The sequence below is a fragment of the Anguilla rostrata genome, chromosome 14 (genome assembly GCF_018555375.3).
Source record: "Anguilla rostrata isolate EN2019 chromosome 14, ASM1855537v3, whole genome shotgun sequence".
Taxonomy (NCBI): Eukaryota; Metazoa; Chordata; class Actinopteri; order Anguilliformes; family Anguillidae; genus Anguilla; species Anguilla rostrata.
Genome location: NC_057946.1, coordinates 10,426,721 through 10,446,024, shown reverse-complemented (window position 1 = coordinate 10,446,024; position 19,304 = coordinate 10,426,721). Strand labels below are relative to the sequence as shown.

At 38.0% G+C, this 19,304-nt stretch overlaps 1 protein-coding gene across 1 annotated transcript; it reads right to left on the bottom strand.

Moving 5' to 3' along the window:
• Window positions 1-9,614: 9,614 nt before the first annotated feature.
• On the bottom strand, window positions 9,615-10,341 carry pmchl (pro-melanin-concentrating hormone, like). Its single transcript, XM_064308121.1, has one exon. It carries the CDS (start codon window positions 10,243-10,245, stop codon window positions 9,793-9,795), a length of 453 nt encoding a protein of 150 aa, XP_064164191.1. The 5' UTR covers window positions 10,246-10,341; the 3' UTR covers window positions 9,615-9,792.
• Between the last annotated feature and the right edge of the window lie 8,963 nt (window positions 10,342-19,304).

Genomic DNA, 19,304 nt, shown 5'->3' with positions numbered 1-19,304 from the left:
TGCCTGGTAGCCGGGCATAACCACGCATTTCCTATAGTTTCCTATATGCAATATTGCCATAAAGCATTAGATATGGTCCAGATTTGTTCAAACATTAAACATACAGAGGATGTCTACCGCATTTTCCTTGCAATGTTGCACGTTTAGATTTTACTGGACACAAAAGCCACAGAAAAATAAAATGTTTCCAGATGTCAAGTATTTCCTGGTGAGGTACCCCTTCAAAAATAAGAGGTGTTTCCTTTTTACTCAGTGAAATTGGTCTTGTAAACCAGACATAATTGGCCTAAACTGTAGCCTCCAGGCCAATGCAATTTGCCATCTTTACACCCCACCAGGATCATTATATACAGATATGCTATGTCTTGCTGAGTAGGTATTCTAATTTATACTTTCACCTAGTAGCCTTCTAACCTTAAAATGTTTTCATTTGCAACTATTTGCTGTCACACAAGGAAATATGTTTTAAAAAACCACAAAGAATAAAAATAGCATTTTTAAAAATTTGGGAACAATTTGAGAAATGACACCAATATGATGAGGAATCCATTGACATACTTTCCAATTCACACCACTCCTTTGTAGAGTGCAGATCCTTAAATGTAAAAGGCAGTCTTACCTTCCTTAAAGGAACCTAGCTTCCTTCATTAGTTAGCTCACTCTGCAATTGATCAGTCTTCCGCATTGAAAAAATAGTTAAAATTAGAGGCTTGCAAAAAATTTTATTTACCAATATTCAGCTGGCTTGAGAAAAGTCATACATCAATTGATGTACATGCATTTGAAAATGTTCCTTTATAATCCAGTGTTTAATGTGTTGTCCATGTTTTGTTTATCAGATATTGAAAATATAATTTGGCATTTACAGACACAATGCCACAATACTATTAAATATTCAATAAAGACAATAATGTCTTGCATGGCTTTTGCATTTAAATTCTTAGACCAATTTAGATTAGCTCCAATTAAACAAATATTGTATTTCACCATCACACCTTGATAAATAGCACTCAATCTCCAGTCACACTGAATATGAAAGCTATTTAAATGCAAGCGCAATATTTCTGGCTACAAAAACTAAACAGCAACTGGTTCCTTTCAGTGGGCCTTAAATTGGCCCATTTCCCTTCTCGAGCAATTTTTCTAATGACCTGTAATTTTAAACATAGACCATGTGACCAGACCTCTACTGAAACCACAGCATCTTTCAGGCCTGCCGATCCTCCAGCAACAGAATATGCATTTCCCAAATGCATATTCTGTTATGTAAAATCACTGTTAAAAAAAAAAGTTAACAGTGATTTTACATTTAATTGTGAGCTATCCGTGGAACTGTGGAGTGCTATATCTGACATGCAGTTAGGGGGTGGCAGGGCCCAATAGTATGATTGGGCAGAAGAAAGGGCTGAGGTGCTGTTTGACACAGCTGGATAATGCAGCCATTTAGACAACTTCAATGGACAGCTAACCTTTCCCCTGCTGTTCCCTTGCTATTTATAGCACCGCACTTAGAGGACAGACATAAATTGCAAGCACACGTTCACTCTATGAACCTCCCTGCACTCTCTAGCAAAGAACACATGCCTTTTTCCAAAGCCTTTCAAGCAGTTATAGGAGGCATAAACTATGATTTATGGTGAAAAAAGGAAGAGAGACTGGAACAATAACACAAAGGACTGGTATTCACTAGAATGGGAATGGGGATTATTACCAGACAAGTGAGTGTTAAAATGAACACAGTAATACACCATACCATCAAAAGGTTGGCTATGGCATACTTAAAGATGGGAATTCTTTGATAACAACATGAAAGGCCGACTCACAGGAATTCATGCATGCAATTAATTTATTAGACCACTATCTATGTGCACACTATGTTTCTGTGTCAGTGCTTTGTGTCCAAAAGAATAACCATCCATTGCATGGAGCACATAAATATCAACAGTGTGACAGCTGTAATTGTTTTCTGCAATAATTTCTGGGTAACATTATACTATTTGCACTGACTGTATTTGAGCCCTTTTTAGGCATTAATTCAAATGAGTTGTCTGTCAACAATATAGAGTTAGGTATGCCCTTACCTTTATGAGCCATAAAACATAAAAAAGGAACATGAACTCAGTAGTTGGTCCTTAAAATTATATTAGCTACAGTGCGCAATTAGACTAGACTATATTAGGTGATATTAGACTAACTTGCAAATTTTTTGCAAATCATTTAAAAAAAAGTATTGTTTGTTGGTGAAGTGTTATAAAAGGTCAAATCCTACTGCTACATTATGAACACCTAATTCCGCTATGGTCATTACATTAAATACTCACCAGCTGTTCAGATGGCATGGAGATTACCTTGTGTTGCATTCCATGAGAATTTCCACAAAACACTCTGTATCATCTAAGTTGAGTGCAACATAGTATGTGAATTCCGTTTCAAGGCAGTAGCAGACTCATTTTGCTATGAACCCTTAATCACATAAATAGCCATAAATAATCCCGACAGGTAATAATAGTCTTGGCATATCTCACATCCAGACTAATGAAAGTCTTGAGAGGTGGAGGAAGGCCTTAGCAGGATAAGGAATGAGAATCTGCAGATCACAGAGTACTTTGGTCAAATGTGACTTCTTGCCAAGTGTTCAATTTCAAAGGGCACAGCAAAAGTTTCAAATATCGTACTGTGATCAATGGTTTTGGGTGATGTCGTCCTAGAAACATACAGAATACATCATACTTGCCACAGTGGGCAAACTGGAAGAATGCAGTGGGATCCTGTCTGGCCGACAGATCTCATCTAACAGAGCAATCACAGGGCTACATTTAGACCATCACATGTGCACAGTTTGGAAACCATGGCTGACTACTCAGGAGGGAAGCACGTAGGCTTAACATGAATACAATTTGGATACTTTGGTGTGTATGAAAGGATAGGAATGGACATCCATCCACATGATGGATATGTGGAATGTTATGGCAACCCAAAATGATGATGAAGCCATGGAGGAACGGGAGGGAGACATAGAGGTAAAATAAGAATAAGTGCATATTTCAGCCCTGTTTTTCTTACTGTCATCAAGTGTAGAACGGTATGTGCAGTAGTAAAAGAACAATCTCAAGTGTGTTTATTTTATCTCCAGTGGAATGCCATAGATTCAGTGTTGCTAAACTGTTCATATCTGCAGAGGAGGAGTCCTACTTTATTTTAGTTATTTTGTTATTATTGTTATTTTGTTTCTCTCAAACAGTTTGATGCATTGACTGTGCGATTGCTGAATCTGCACAAACCAAATCCAAATCCAAGCATCAAGGTTTTTTTAAATGTGAATAATCATTCTTCTCATCCTCTGCGATGCTCCAGCCTGCTAAATGATATTTTCAGAAAGTAGCTTTGCATTTTCTAAAGCTTCTCATGTAGGAGTCTCTCCCAAAGCAGTAGAATTTCTGCAAGCCCAACAACAGTTGGATCACACCCTCAGTGCTTAAAATTTAAACAAAAATAAACACTTTGGTTAAATAGTCCAAATACTCCAAGAAAAATGGTCCTTTCTCCCTCCAGTGCAACAGTTGTTTCCAGATGTTGCTCAACAAAAAATGCACACCATCTATAAGGGGTCCATTTAACAGTTTAAATCTTATCTACACCATCGATATGCCTATGAGGCATGTACAGTAAACGTTAAAATTGCATTCAGGGTTTGCAATATGCCTTTGGCAAGTGCAAAACCATTGTAATTAAATCCAGAACTCAGGCTGCCGTTGCAGACAGTATTGAAATGGCAAATTGCAGTTTGCGTGCAAAATGTGACACCAGTTTCAACAGCCATCATACATTCAAGGACAAGGGTTGAGAAAGGGGCACTGAATCCGACCACTATGCTTTGAATAACAGGTTTCAGCCAATATTAGATGCAGTGAACTGAGAATGTGCACTTTAACCGAAGGTGAATTGTCTGATTACAAGTCTAAAATTGTGAAGTACAAAGTCAAATCATGAAAAAATATGTCTTTGTCTTAAACATGATGAAACACACTGTATCTGAGATTCTTTCATTTCATCAACATTTTCTCTATCTCTGAAATGAATGAAATATGTCATCCATATGTTTAACTTTCTCATATGGAGCAAAACTGTTATATTTAATTCCTGCTGGTAACTTCAAGTTGAATTTGCATTGTGTTTTAACATACATTGATGATATTACATTATTATATCATTTTCTCCTGTAGTTCATTCCATTCCTTCATGAGAGACGCTACCTGCAGTTAAACTAAGTCAATGAAATGTAGAGTGAACACATAGAGTGCCATATCACTAAGGACGCAACTAAATATGTGCATAAATTATTTGCCTATGTCTGAAAGAACAAACATTAATTGTAATGCAAAGAGATTTGAAATCAGGTCAGATTTCACATTAGCATCACATTAGCTCTTCATTTAGATTTTGGACAGAATGCTTTACATTGTGTGCTGCTAAGTAACAGATTATATGCTCGATCTGTGAAAATGTGTCCCACTATAAAATATCATTGCTGATCACACTGCTGAACTCACCATTCAGAGTGTCTCAAGTTACTTTTTCAATACATATTCTCTATGCTGGCCTTATATTAATTTAGCTATGTCATTAGATAGCACTGATGCTTTCTTTGATAGATACAATGATTTTTTTTTCTATTTTGAGATTGTATTAGAAGAGAACTCTGACTTCTAGGGTGCTGCTACCAAATATATGGAAATTTGACACCTTATTCAGTTCAGAAGTGCATATTATTTCAATCTGTGAGTACTTATCTTGTTCACAGTTGTGATTCTATCTATTTGAATAACCGTGGATGAAGGTGCTCTTGATCTTCTGGCCTTTGCTATGTTAATACAAACTTTCAGAGCATTATATCTGTTTCTTGTTATTCCTGTTCTTCTTCTTCTTCTTCCTATAGTACTAATAATTATATATATATATTTTTAAATAAATAAAATAATAATAATAATAATAATAATACTTGTTGTTGTTTATTATTATTATTATTATTATTATTATTGCTATTGTTATTGTTATTAGTAGCAGTAGTAGTAGTAGTTGTTGTAGAAGTAGTAGTATTATTAGTGGTAGTAGCAGTAGCGGTTGTAATAGTGGTTATAGCAGTAGTATCAACCCTATTATGAATTTGTATGATCAGTCTGAATCCCCAATGGAAAGGCACTGCTCTCATCTGGACCAAAGCATGTTCATTTTGCTCAAGTAAGAGTCCAAAGGCAAGGATATGCTTCTGATTGAATGAGATGTGAAATTTTACAGTGAGTGACTCAGTATTTAATTCCAGCCTATATAGCCAAGTGCAGAATGGGGAGCTTTTTACTGCTTCACTTTACTTGGTAAAGCTTTCTGTGAATAAAAAAAATGTTTATGTCAATAACTGCATATAGGCATATGGTGTTACGCCATCACTGATGTGGCAAGTGATATTATTGTGTCATACCAAGTGAAATACACCATATCCATATTTCCAGTGATAAACTTAAGCATAAATAAATTTCTTTGTTGTGCTTATGAAAGTGCTATGCATTGCTTATGAAAGAGTTATATATCGCTTTTATGACCATTCACAGAAAGTGCTACCCTTTGTTATAGGTTCTGCAGTTCCAGAGCAGAAGTCTGTATGCCTTTTCCCACCCTGTTTCAAGGAGACCGTGCTTACAGACAGCCAGGACCTATTTTATCAACAGCCCAGAGCCTGCAGCGGTGCCCATTGACCTTGCTTAATTATTCAGCACTTTTAATTCTGATAAGGCGGCAGCAAAAAACAGCCCCCACTCACCGAAACAAAACATGCACGTCTGCAGAGAAGCGGAGCGCTGTCAGGGTACGGAGCGCCCAGAGGGAGGCGGGGGAGATGAACAAGCGAAAGCAAAGAACGCTGAGTAACTGCGGGCGAGGCGTTCTGTCGACGGGTCTGACATCTCCGCGGGTTCCAGGAAAGCTCTGTGCTGCCGTCCGTATGTGCCAGCACTGCTCCCTCTCGCTATTCATGCGCACCGGCATGCTCCCAATGTGGCCGCAGTAGAGGGCAGTCCTGCACTGACACCCATTAATAAAGGGCTTTAGGCGGCAGATGCTTGTCACATGCATTTGACAGCTAACGTTCCAGAATGTTCCAAACAATCTTCTTTTTTTGTGTTTTGTTTGTTTTTTTCTCAGGAGCAAGTGCGGGCTTGGATTAGACCAAGAGGACTAGGTTTGCATAAATTGCTGAAATAGGACATGGGTTGGACTATGGTTCTGAAGCTATTTCACAGCGATTAACCGGCAGTTGGTCGACTGGTTTGTTACAATGTTCATTTACTGCACAGTGTTGCATAACATTTTTAGTTTGCTTAGCAGGCCCCTTATCCCAGGAGACCTACACAGCTTGTATTAAATTTATAACTTGCGGGATGGGATTTTACAATTTGGTTCCCAGTATGATGCCACTGCTGAACAAGAGTATGAGAGGGTATTCTGCTATATCAAAACTAGCAACAGATTACATTACATTACATTACATTAGATTAAAACCCAATAAACCAGGTGAAGTGAGTCCTCTGCTTAATATGTTGCTTTATTTAATCTATTATTTCCTACGTAACAAGAAAAAGATTGTACAAGATTATTGTATAAAGGATAGTTGTTTATTATGGCATCATCACTACAATGCTTTGTTCTGTATTTCACTGGATGGAGAGCTTGCTATGAAAATGTTGCTCTCACTAAATTTAAAATCGCTTCAGGCACTTATGACTGTGTTGCTGGCCAGGCTGTTTTTAAAGGGTGCTAACAAGAGGTCCTGCCATGACTTATGGCATCTCGGCTTAAATGACGTAAATGACATTTATTTCACATGGTACTTCTGAAGATATGTCTGAATGCAAATTATTTAACATGCATACCATTTTATGATAACATTTTATAACAATGACTCATTTTTCATAAAATATTTCTATCACTAGAAAAATAATTCCATACTACAAACATAAAAAATAACAAACATTAGCTTTTGAATCAAGTCAACTTCAACCATAAAAACATTCCTAATTAAGTTTCATTTCTAGCCCATTTAAGCACCAGAAAAATGAAAATTTAGTTATTTGTTTATTATTTATTTCACATTCTCTTGCAAAATCATTGAGCCAACAGATCAAAGCACCAATTAAGTCTAACGATCATGCAATCTGGTCAAATCTGTTTGTGCGCTAATCAATATTGTGAAAGGCTATAATTGCAGTGTATTCAAACAGGAGGTCATCAAATGCTTTCATTTGCATCTGAGTGACAGGAAGGGGACACATACAAATTCAAGAATATGTTTGCGTTCCATTTATGATAGTAGCCAATTAATTAATTTTTCCTAACGGGTGGAGGCGAGTTATCTGCTTAACTGATAAATAAAGTAAATAAAGTGAAGAATTCTGGCAACTATATACATATGGCTACAGACAGATAAAGGTGAAGTGCCAAAATACCAGAATGGTTATGATCTAAACATAACTCATGAACAGTCCCAAAGAGCACATTTTGTGGCATTTCATTGTTTCTCAGCTTGTACTTGGAGTCTCTAATTGGGTTTCCGAGAATAGCAGTTTGCAATGAATATGGAGCTGGTTCCGTATCAGTGTCAGTGTGGTATTTATCAAAATAAGGACAATGTCAAAAGAAGGAACTCAGACATAGGCTACGCTCAGAGCTGAGAACCATCACAGTGAAAACTTATCCACTGAGAGTAAACCAGTAAAATCACAGGGCTGTAAAGATGAATTGTTCTCGATTACTTTCATCATCTTTATCCCCTTTACCTTTGCCTCTCCAATTGGTGGAATTTCCAGTTTTGCTCCCACAAGTCATCACTGTGTCACCCACTCCCACACACCAGAAACACTACAGCTGAAGCTTGCGCACTCCTCCAGTGCATTTACCTCAGTGCCTTTGACGATTTTACGCCCTACAGGAAACGCATTAATACGAGAGAGATAACACCGAGCATTGATTGGGAGAGAAGCATACATTTAGCTCTGATTTTGTAAAGGGGAGTAAACATACTAGCAAACCAGAGAACCCTGCCTGCAGTGCTCACCGTATCCTTTCAGGGGCCTTCAGCGGGATTTGGTTTGGGGCGCCCCCAATCCAAATTATATGTATTTTAGAATAATTAGGGGCCTCCTGGCGGTCACGGCCAGGGGGGCATATATATATATATTTTAATTTAATAAATAAAGACTGTCTGTATCATACAACATGGAATTGTAATGAATTGCCTTATTTGTGTTAACTAGCCATTAAGTTTGGGGTACCCAGCGCCGCACTAGTTTTACCCCAAGCTCGGGGTTAAATGTAACATTTCACTCTCGGTACTTTAGGTCAGATTGCTAGTGAATGGAATGTCCCAGAAATTTCATTGGGGTGTGTAGTCATAACCAAGGGATGTAGGCTGTTTGTTTTAAAAAAATGATTCATCTATCTAGTAATATATAATAGAATTGAGCCAAATACAAGAACCGTTAGTTATTTTCCTGCTCTCCCCTACTTCTCATGGCTGGCCTAGATTTTGTTAAACTAAGCTTTAATTAAAGACTTATAGACAGTGCTTTGTTTGTGCGAGTAACTTGGCATCTTTTGTGCTGAAAACATGTTTTTGTTGAGATACAGCCCCTGGTTGACTTTTCTTTGGAAAACAAGGTCAAAACCTAGTATATGGCTGGACCTAACACACGTGATCCGGCCGACCAATGGTATAACTTCATCACTCAGTCAGATCACTCAGTCACTCAGTCACAGACATTCACGTTTGTAGGGTTGGCCCCGCTGTTGCGGTCCAGCCGAAAAATGGACCTAAAGTACTCTTATCCATACCACAAGACTCTAAATGTCTCCTCAACATGCATACAACCAAAGGGACTTTCTGGAGAGCATCTTTCTACGATATGTTTGTGTAAGCTAGCCAGGTCTTGATTAACCCCCATGGGGCTCCCTCAGCAACAGCTGATAAATCATAAAACACTCTTGTGTGAAAAAGAAAACAACGTCCCTTCACTGAAGCATTGCCTCACAGGCAAACATCAGTAGCTCCTCGGTGTGCAATATTTTAGGGTGCTTTCAGATGTATAATTTAACTTCAGAAGTGACATATCGAGTAATACAGCCAGTCCCCTAATTTCCAAAATTCATAATTTTTTTTTTTAAACAACAGAAAATGTTTTTATTGTCTAAATTAAATAATTTTATAAACTTCTTAATGCTTTGTGAAAGTGGCTTTCAGATCAAAGTTATGGCATAATTAAGTGAGGTTTAAAAATAATAATTTTGAACCATTTACCCCTTGCAATTCACATCCCTAAGTCTTCATTATACTGTAAAGTCACCAACAGAGAGTCACCACATTCAAGGTGAAAAAATGTACAAATTAATTCCACACTCAGAAGATTAACTATTCAAACAGGTTCTCCATATGTTAGTCATACTGATTGGATTAGAAGGAATCATCCCTTTCTGTCAACTAAATCCCAGTCCCTTAGTGCACAACAAAAGCCTTAAAATGAGAAAATGTTATTCAAACACACAAAAGGAAAAACCAAAACCAAGTTCAATAAGTTTTCTTTCATATTTTATTCTAAATTTTAATTGTTATAAGTAGATGTTTTTACATATGTTGGATACCTTACAAGAAAACAAACACAGCTAGACACAGCTAGGGCTTAACGTTAACACATATAAGTAAGGTTGGTTGGTTGGTTGGTTGGTTGTTTGGTGGATCCTTAAGTCCCCCTACACTTCCCAGCAAGGTCGGTACACCCTTCCCACCATGCATCTCATCGTGTTCCTCCTGGCGATTGCTATGCCGGAACTCACGTCTTGGTCTGCCCCCCTGCGTTCCATTGCCATGATGTTCTCAGGTGGCTGTGCAGCCTCTGGATCTTGGAACTTGTAAAGTGAGAGTCCTCGAGCCAGAGCCCTGGCACCCTTCCAAATGCCGGTGTCGACAACGATGATCTTTAAGTCCCCTCCCTTAGTAGCCTTGCCGATGGCCAGCACCATGTAGCGACTTGCTGGCAGAGGACTTAAGCCATTATCCACCTCCTCTTCACTCAGGAACGGGCTGAGGACATCTTGCTCAGAGCTGCCGTCTTCCATCTTGGTCGCAGACATGGCCCGTGAGCTGGCGTAGCTCTCCGACAGCAGAGTCATGATGAAGAGGATGCAGTAAGAGGAAGGCTTCATTTTGTTGGTGCGCAAATTGAACGCCGCTCCCAGAATATGAATCTTTATGACTCGGGCTTTCCTCTGCTCGCTTGTGTCTCAGAAATGACTTCTGATCGGTCATTTGGCCCCTTTTTATTTGCTCGAATTTCCAATACTGGCCACGTTGCAAGGTGAAGAGTATCACCATGTTTGGTATTCTTTTGTGATCCAGGAAGTCAGACAACAGTCCAGAATAAGTGGATGAACAGACCCCAAGCCGAGCATGAGTGGTTTGTTTGGTGCAAAGTAAATTATAGTATGAAGTCAATGCAGGTGGAACAGCATGGAGGTATTGAATTAGAGGATTAAGTGTAGGATCTAATGCTGAAGACTTTGCTCTTTGAAACAAAAGAGAGGATTATACGCCTTCTTATGTGCGTAGCAACAAAGATAAGATGTTGTCTTTCTCCCCATGTGTCTGACTGGTACAAGAGATTTCCTGCATGGCCCTGTAATACGTATGATCATGTTTCGATGTGGCATTTCAGCCTCGTAAAGAGCAAAGTGACTTTGGAGACCTTTGTGAGTTGGCAGGCAATGTACTCAAAAGACTCATTATTAATAACAACGAATGCTGCTAGGTGACTCATTCTGTTGAGGCATTGTTCTAGGGAATGAATGGGCCTTGCGGTTTGGTTTTAAATCCAGACTTTACCAGTGCTGAGTATAGCAGTTACACAGGGTGTCAAACAAGAGCACACAGCTTTTGTATTTACATAGCATTTACATTGAATCCATGTATGCATCTGGATATATACTGAAGCAATCCACATTAAGCAGCATGCTCAAGGGTATTTATTTATTTATGTATGTAGTGAGAAAAATCATTCGATTTTGAATAATGTTGGTTCAGGACAGAATGTTGAACAACAATACGGTTTTTCCATAGTCGTAACCAAGGCCAAGGAAAATGAACCAAAAACACAAACTGAAAAGGTGACAGGTTCCCTGTTCATGTTTCCACTCCATTTCTTTTCCCTGACCACTCCCACCCACTGTCAGGGCCAACCAATCAGGGAAGAGGAAGAGGTATTCCATCACTGTTTTGACAAGAATTCTGCAGAAAGAAGAAAAGTAAACAGTTGTTCTTGAAGAATTGGCAGTCTTATATTGCCAACAGTATAAAATATTTATCTTTATCCTGTCTTGGGATTAGTCCGCTAAAATACGTAGTCATAACTTACTGGAATAGCCATGAAAATTCCCAATTGCTGGAAGGTTCACAGTGGGCATTGCTTATTATCGGCCATACTGTGTCTAGTTCTCATTGCCGTTAAACTCCGCACTCACTCAAATGGTAAAATAGTCACTTTTTACCATTCTAGCAAAACTGAATAACTGCTTAGTGTTTACTTTTTATTATGAAGCCAGCATCACTGTTTTTCTTTAAATGGCTTAAGCATTTACCTCTAGGGTGTGTGCCGAGGCTTTAGACACTTACAGTGTGGAATAGAGCAATCATATAGTTGACAGTACAAGTCCATTATTTCCTGGCACACAGAGAGGAAAAATTGGTGGGGGGGTTAAGGGGCAGGGGACTAAAGAAACATTTAGTTCCTTTTGCGGCAATTTCTATTTTTTCTCGCAATTTGGAACATCCAATAATATTTATATGTTCGTCTCATGGCACCCTCCCTCGCTGAGGGAGTGCGCTGGCACCCTTCTTTTCACTCTGCAGTCTTGGAACCGCAGAGTCAGGGCATCAGAGGGCTGCATCAGCAGGGATCTGACTGGCTGTACAAGTCTGTCTTGTGTGATGTGATAAGCAGTACCCTGAGTGCTGAACCTCTCCCTCCGTGGTTGGTGCAATGGCCAATTGTGTAGGCCCTGTCATCCCTTAGTCACAGTCAATGCAGTCAGTGTTCATTTCCAGATATAGAGTACATCACTGCACTGAGGAAGCTGGGAGCACTACCTGGGAAGCCCCAAGACAACTTTTCTTGAAGATGATGGGGGTGAGACTGGATGGTGTTTAAAATGTGGAGCACATGCAATAAGAAAGACAAAGAGAAGGTGATTTTGACTTTAAGTCACTCAGAATTAAAATGCAAAGGGAAAATAAAAGAAAAATATTGCTACAAGCAGCAATTATATGGTTCAAGGCACACAAAATAGACAGAAAATATGGAACACAGACAAGATAGACAGACAGAAATATAAGCAAAACGTTTGTAAGGATTCGACTGGCGGTTGGTATGTTATGGTTATTTGGTGTTAGGCCATGGCCGTTTGACCGATTATGAATCAAGGGCATCAAAAATCAGTTTTTCAAATTTTTTTTATTCAAACAAATTTACTGTGGGGTCGTAGTTAGTCTGACAAGTGAAAGAAAGAAAGAAAGAAAGAAAGAAGCAAGAAAGAAAGAAAGAGAAAGAATTCCATCAAAAAACAATTGGGTTCCAGCACTATGTGCTTGAAACACTAATGAAGTATCCATGCAGAAACAGATGGCTTTCCAGTAGGATATAAAACAAAATCCAGGACAACATTAGGCCCCCATGAACAAAGATATTAGGAATTTAGCTCCCTTTCTGATGGCAATAAACTGATTAAGGCTTTGGCAATGTCAAAGTGCTCTAATGGCAGCTTTCTCTTGATTTTCCTTGTAAATGTCAGTGACTAATTGGACTCATGTCAAACACATGCATTTCCTACATATGTGCTATCATGTGCCACTGTCATCTAAACAGAACATTCCATTTAAAGTAACAAGTTATAAATCAGTATTAAATGTTAATTCTTGAAGTGCCTCTTTTTTCTTACTTATTCTCACACATATCTTACATACAAACACCTAGGTTCTCTAGACACAAGCAAGTCTTTTGACCAATTAGTGTATGAAATTGGTTGTGCACATTCTTTGACATTCATTATTTTCTATTTTGCCTGAACATTGTGCCCAGAGTCCCACTTGTATAATGGTTAATTGTAGATAACGAAAAATAATCATACATTTTACTCATGCCCTCATCCAGAGCAGTTTACACAGCTTACAATTTTCCCCTAAATACATTTATAAAAGTACTTACACTTAAGCAATTCAGGTTAAGTACCTTGGATACAAGTGGTAGTGCTTTCCTTGAGAATCAAACCTGCAACTTCTGAATTCCAAACCCAGTTCCCTAACTATTATATTCTTCCACTACTCAGAATACACAAATGATTACACTGCCTTTGGTTCCAAGACTGAAGCTTTTACATGGTTTTTGTACACTGTGAAATGGGAATGTTAATAATTGCAACTTGAATGGCATGGCTTTGGGGAGTTTATATCATAGGGAATATTTTGTTATAAACAAAAAATAATAAAAATAAAAAAGAAGCCTAGGCTTGGCTAGGGATTTGTCAGTTGTTAAACAGTCTTCAGTATTTACTCTTCATGAATGTACTTGGCTTATATCTATAATGTTAAAGTTCAACTTGGATATTCCCATAATAAAACTGTTGAACTTAAATGGTTAAATAAGGGAGAAATTTACAACAATGAGAGGTCTGATGGAATATAACCATGTATAAACTCCCCAATGAGATTTCATAATTTGAGTGTTTTCACATATAGTGATTAGTTTCTATTCTTGGAGCCCTTGCATTAATTGCTGTACACCAGCTTGTCTGTAGCTCTCCAGGGTTTGTTAAGGCTCTACCTGTAGGAATAATAGTGAATATTTAAAAGTCCCCCAACCAGAGGTTATCCAATTCATTGCAAGAACCTTGAATGGGATGAGCTCTAAAGTCTGACACATGCAATAATGGGCCTTCTCCGAGGCTCTTTATATCCCTTTCAGAGTGAAAAAGAGTTAAAAGAATAGTTGAGAAGGGATTTGACTGTTCACATCCACGCTCTCGGCAATTAAAAAACTCAACCCCAGTGCATTGTGGGGAAATGTTAAAATGTCAAAAATAATTGGGAGCAAAGCAGCAAGCTGAAAGGCTATGGGCCTATTGTGAATGTGCTGTTAAAGATAGACATGTCAAATGGGGGCTATTTTTATCACATCAAATGTATGATGAAAGAGGGGACTGCATGCTAAAGGCTATGCAAGGGAATATTCAAGGGAAAACAATTAATTGGAACTTTATAAGGGCCATATTTCCAATTATGATGACTGGTTTCCCATGTCAGCTGATTTAATGATGCATGGGTGGGTGCAATTAACTTGCTTGCTAGAATAATGTGACACATTGAATTTGTACGCTTCACATTTACATATCAATATGGTACAATGATACTTAATATTACAAGTTTCCAGGGTATTAACCCCATATTTTTACAGAAGAATTTTCTATATGGGTTTTAAAACCTATAATAATAATAATAATAATAATAATAATAATAATAATAATAATCCAAGTTATTTTCCACTAACCAAATCCCAATATGTGAATCATACAGAATCTTTTATAGTCGTCTACATAAGTTTCATCAATGATCATGCTTTGTATTGATTTTCCTCCAAAAAATGAAGAGCTTTGTGCTACATTTATTTATGCAATGTATGTATGTCTGTATGTCTATATCTAAAATATCTATGTTCAAGATATTAATTTAAGGAAATTAAATTTTGTATGTGTTCACCTGACCGGAACACATAAAACTCCCAGAGCTGGGCACTACATTACCCAAGTTAAGCAGGTGTTTCATTGGGCACAAGAATAAAAATTGAAGACGAATAAAAATTGGCCTCTTTTGTATTTTAAAGTCTTTTGGTTAGATCACAGCTTGTCTAAATGCCATACATGTCCTAACATGATTTTTCTGCAATGCTGTACTGTCTTGATAATGCGGTGTTAATTGGAGTTATATTGAGACACACACACACACACACACACACACACACACACACCCGCACATACACACACACACACACGCACACATGCACGCACACACACACAGACTCACACCTGCACATACACACACGCACACACACACACACACACACACACAGACTCACACCCGCACATACACACACACACACACACACACACAGACTCACACCCACACATACACACAACAAAGCTGACAAACGAACATTTTAAATACTGTTACTCGGTGTTCTTTGTGGACATTGTGTACTTGCTCGTTTTTCCCCATTGCATTAATTCTGCTTTAAAATTCATGGAAGGATCAGTAGGATTTCATTTATATCATGAGAAATATGTGCATAAATGTTTCTGTGTATGAATGTCCGATTGCTACTAAGGGCTGCCAGGTTGAAAATCCTGTTCTTTATAAATCATCTGGATTTGTTCATTGTGTTTTCCCTGGAGTCTTTACTATGGGGTACTTGCCTATCTTTGGTGCTTGATCTACTAAAAACAACAGCAAGAACACTTGTCAGAACACTTTATCACATTACTTGGTGGTAATCCATAAAATCTGCAGTCTATTATCAGTGAAAAAGAGGCCTGTGTAATGACACAAATATGCCACAACCTTTCTGTTACACTGTTTTTTTTATTATTTTTTTGCAATCGTCAGTAAATAAAAAGGCACTTTTTTTTTGCCTTGCATTTACTGTCTTGTGATTGCTAGAAACTTCACTCATACATTTATAGAAAGAACCTTGGTCAAAAAGTAAATTTTTCTTACTTTCTTCCTGAAAGCTTTTTAGTTCTTAGATGCCCTCTTAGTAGACAGTAATTGAAAGGCAATAGGGCTCTCAGCACCCCTCTTCCCCAGAAAAAGGATACGTGTAAATATACTTGGTTGAATGAAAGACAGTGTGAAAAGGACAAAACTTAAAATGTTTCAATGCTTTTCTCAGGACCGTTGCTGATTTTTTTTTTCTAATTTTCTTTTGAAAGATAAAATTAGCATAACAGAAATGGAATGTTTTTTTAATTCTGAAATTCTACATTTAACAAATGTATTCTGTCAGTCCAGTTTCTATGGCTCCCACGTGGGCTTTTGAATATTTTTGTGCCTTTTTATTAATCATTAAAAAAGAATCCATGGTGGATTTGTAAACTTTTGTGCACATTTTAACAGTAGCACGTGGGCTGTGTTTCTTCAGCTGCTGGTCCCTGATTTTTAATGAGTTTATTGAAGAGTCATAAATGTGAGGACCGTAGACAACGGCACACTTTCCAGAATGCATTTACCACAGAATGTGTTGCCAAATCCAGCTGTCCAGGATCAGGACTGTAGGCAATCAAATGGCTCTGAGCATTTGAAAGCTTTGCATATTCGATATGTGAAAGGGATCTACAAGCTGGTTGTTTCCCACTAAATGCCTTTATGTTGCTGCTCTAAACTGGGAAATTTGCAGGGGATTTTTGGTATCTGATCTATGAGAGGTGAAAAAGTCAAGCCCCTTGAGGGGACAGTGTAACCTGAGTCTCTCCGTTTGAACCCAATTCCCTGGAAGACCACAAACTTCCTCTGCCTAAGCACCTAACAGCTGTGACTTGGGATACAGCATATTGTGATACTAGCATTTATTTTGGTTAGCAGGCCACTGTTACTTACATAGTTGATATTTTCCAGTTTATCCATATAGCTGAATATTTATTGTGATGGTTCACATCAGGTGAATTGGCCAAAGGCACAGCATCACTGCCTTTACCTTACTGTTGGTGAGGCATTAAGACTATGGGGTGGTAAAGTAGCATAATGGATAGGCAACAGACTTGTGATTCTCTGGCTGAATGTTTGATGAGGCACTACCATTGTACCTTCTATCCACTCATTACTTAACATGCATTTCTTCAGTATATATCTGGCCTCATTAATGTATTTAATGTAAAACAAGCTGGATAATAGTGTCTACTAAATGCCAAAATGGAAAATGGGGCTTCTCCTGGAGTCAAAGGCTATGGCTAAATTTCTCCAGTATTTTGCACATTTTGTATTTAAATGTGCAATAAAAATCTTCCTGAAAGTCCTTGCTAAATTTATGAGATCCCAGACTGAATTGTGTCAATTCAGTTAGTCCAGCCTCTGAGCTTTAACTGTGATTTTATCACACAGTTCATCCTTCAGCCAGCCACTCTTAAATCATTTGAGACCTTACAGTGCCTGCTGATTGTGACCTTGATAACCCCTGTATCTGTGCTCTCTGCCTATCTTCAGAAAATAATAAAGTTTACACTTCATCAAGCTGTCTTGTATGTGAGCATGTACTATATGAATTACACATATACACTATTATCATTTCTTTATTAATGCAATTAAACCGTAAATAATTCTCAATTTGAAAATGTTTTAAGTAAGATGAATAAACTCATGAAGGCCTATAAACTAGTCTGCAGTCTTGTTTACATTGTAGGGCGATTTACAGAAGTATGCCCCTTATCAAACCCCCAAAGGAAAACAGGCTGTTTACTGTGCTGACAGGGAGTCAGCAGGGTGTGATAAAGAGACAGTGCTCAGTCTGAGTTGTTTTTCTTTGTCAGATACAAGTACATGAAGACATATACAAATAAGCAAAATAAAAGCTTTTATACATGCAAGTTCTGTTCTAAATTACAGTATCTGTTGCATAGTTCATAGAGGGTCTAGAACAGGAAAGTATGCAAGACTAGTTTCTACCAAACCCTGTGATCTGATTGGTTCTAACAGGGTTTAAAAAAAAATTGACTTGAAATTCCATTTTCTTTCTCGCTATACAAGATCATGATCTGTCAGAGGAAGTAAAAGATCAATATATCATTAGCAAAGCACATCACTGGACGTTGGGTGTACCTCACATCAAAGTGTCATCCTGACGTGACGCAACCTACTCCTTTTTTGCAGTGGCACGTCATCACTGTCAGCATTCTACTATTGGCCAATCCAGCGTTGACTATGGTTGCAGAAAGGCACACACTTAGCCATAGTGTTGCCCGAGGGTTTTAGTCAGCACCCTGTCCCATTGCAGTCACTCCCCTGGCCAATCAGGTGGCAGCAGGCTACAGGTGACGGGGTTAAAAAATACTAATAGCGGATACAGCACTACCCCCCCCCCCCCCCCCCCCCCCAGATAAGTGTTTGTCTTAATTAAATAAATGAATATAATATTATATCATTATTAATAATCATCATTTGCGAAATCATGTCGTTGTCATTAAAACAGGGGTAATCAATCACAAATGTTTTCACATAATTAGTACATTCTGAGAAAATATGGGAAGCGCTTGCATGTTCTGTCTTTAAAACAAACCAAAAAGTTCTTTGTTCAAGACAAACATTCACATAGTAGATTGCTGATGTCCTCTGCCAGAGAGACAGTGTTGGATATTGAATGTAGTAAGACTCCAGGGGCATCAGAAACTGAATGAAATCTATAAGCAAACACCTCTTAAACCTGTTCACGCATAGTCAGTCAATAGTGATTTTCTGATTCAAATGAAAGCAGATGTAATAACATGGGCATATGGATAGTTAAGAAAGAGTGCAGATGCAGATCATTGTCTCCTTTAATTAGTTCACTGGACCAAAGGCTGGGGAAATAAGATGGGGAAATGGGGTGACTGGAACAGGAAATCAGCACTATAAATCTTATTTTGTTTGCTGCCCGGAAAAGCAGTCATGGTTTCGGGGAAAAGATGAGTGAATAGCTGGCATCAAGTCAAGATAAAGGGACTTGGACAAAAATATCTGAACACCACGTAATGACTCATCACAACTTTCAGAGCAAAAAAAATATGACTATGGCTGTCTTGGGGGCATGATAGACAAAATAGATAAGTAAATAATCTATAAAGACAAATCGTATCTGTGACAGCTCTGCTCAGTAACTAACGTAAGCAGAGGCACATTTGCCCTCTTTGTAAATTGTTTGTGTTTGCGAAAAGGAAGCCTTACTGCGCCCAGTTACATATAAATCTTACAAAATTAAGTCTTACTGAATGAATTGAGTAGTCTTAACTCAACCGAGGTCATTATAACTCAATTAAAGTAAACAAGTAAGAGATATACTTAGACATTAAAGAGTGAATAGTTAAACAGATTAAGAAATAGGTCCTTAAAAAAAATATGATTCTGTATGCCTGAAATTATTATAACATCTATAACTTCTTTCTTGGGAAAGCTACCTTAATTTTCCTCTGTACACACA

What these genes read in the sequence shown, in the direction of transcription:
- pmchl (XM_064308121.1), bottom strand. Translation starts at nt 10,245, where the DNA reads ATGAAGCCTTCCTCTTACTGCATCCTCTTCATCATGACTCTGCTGTCG.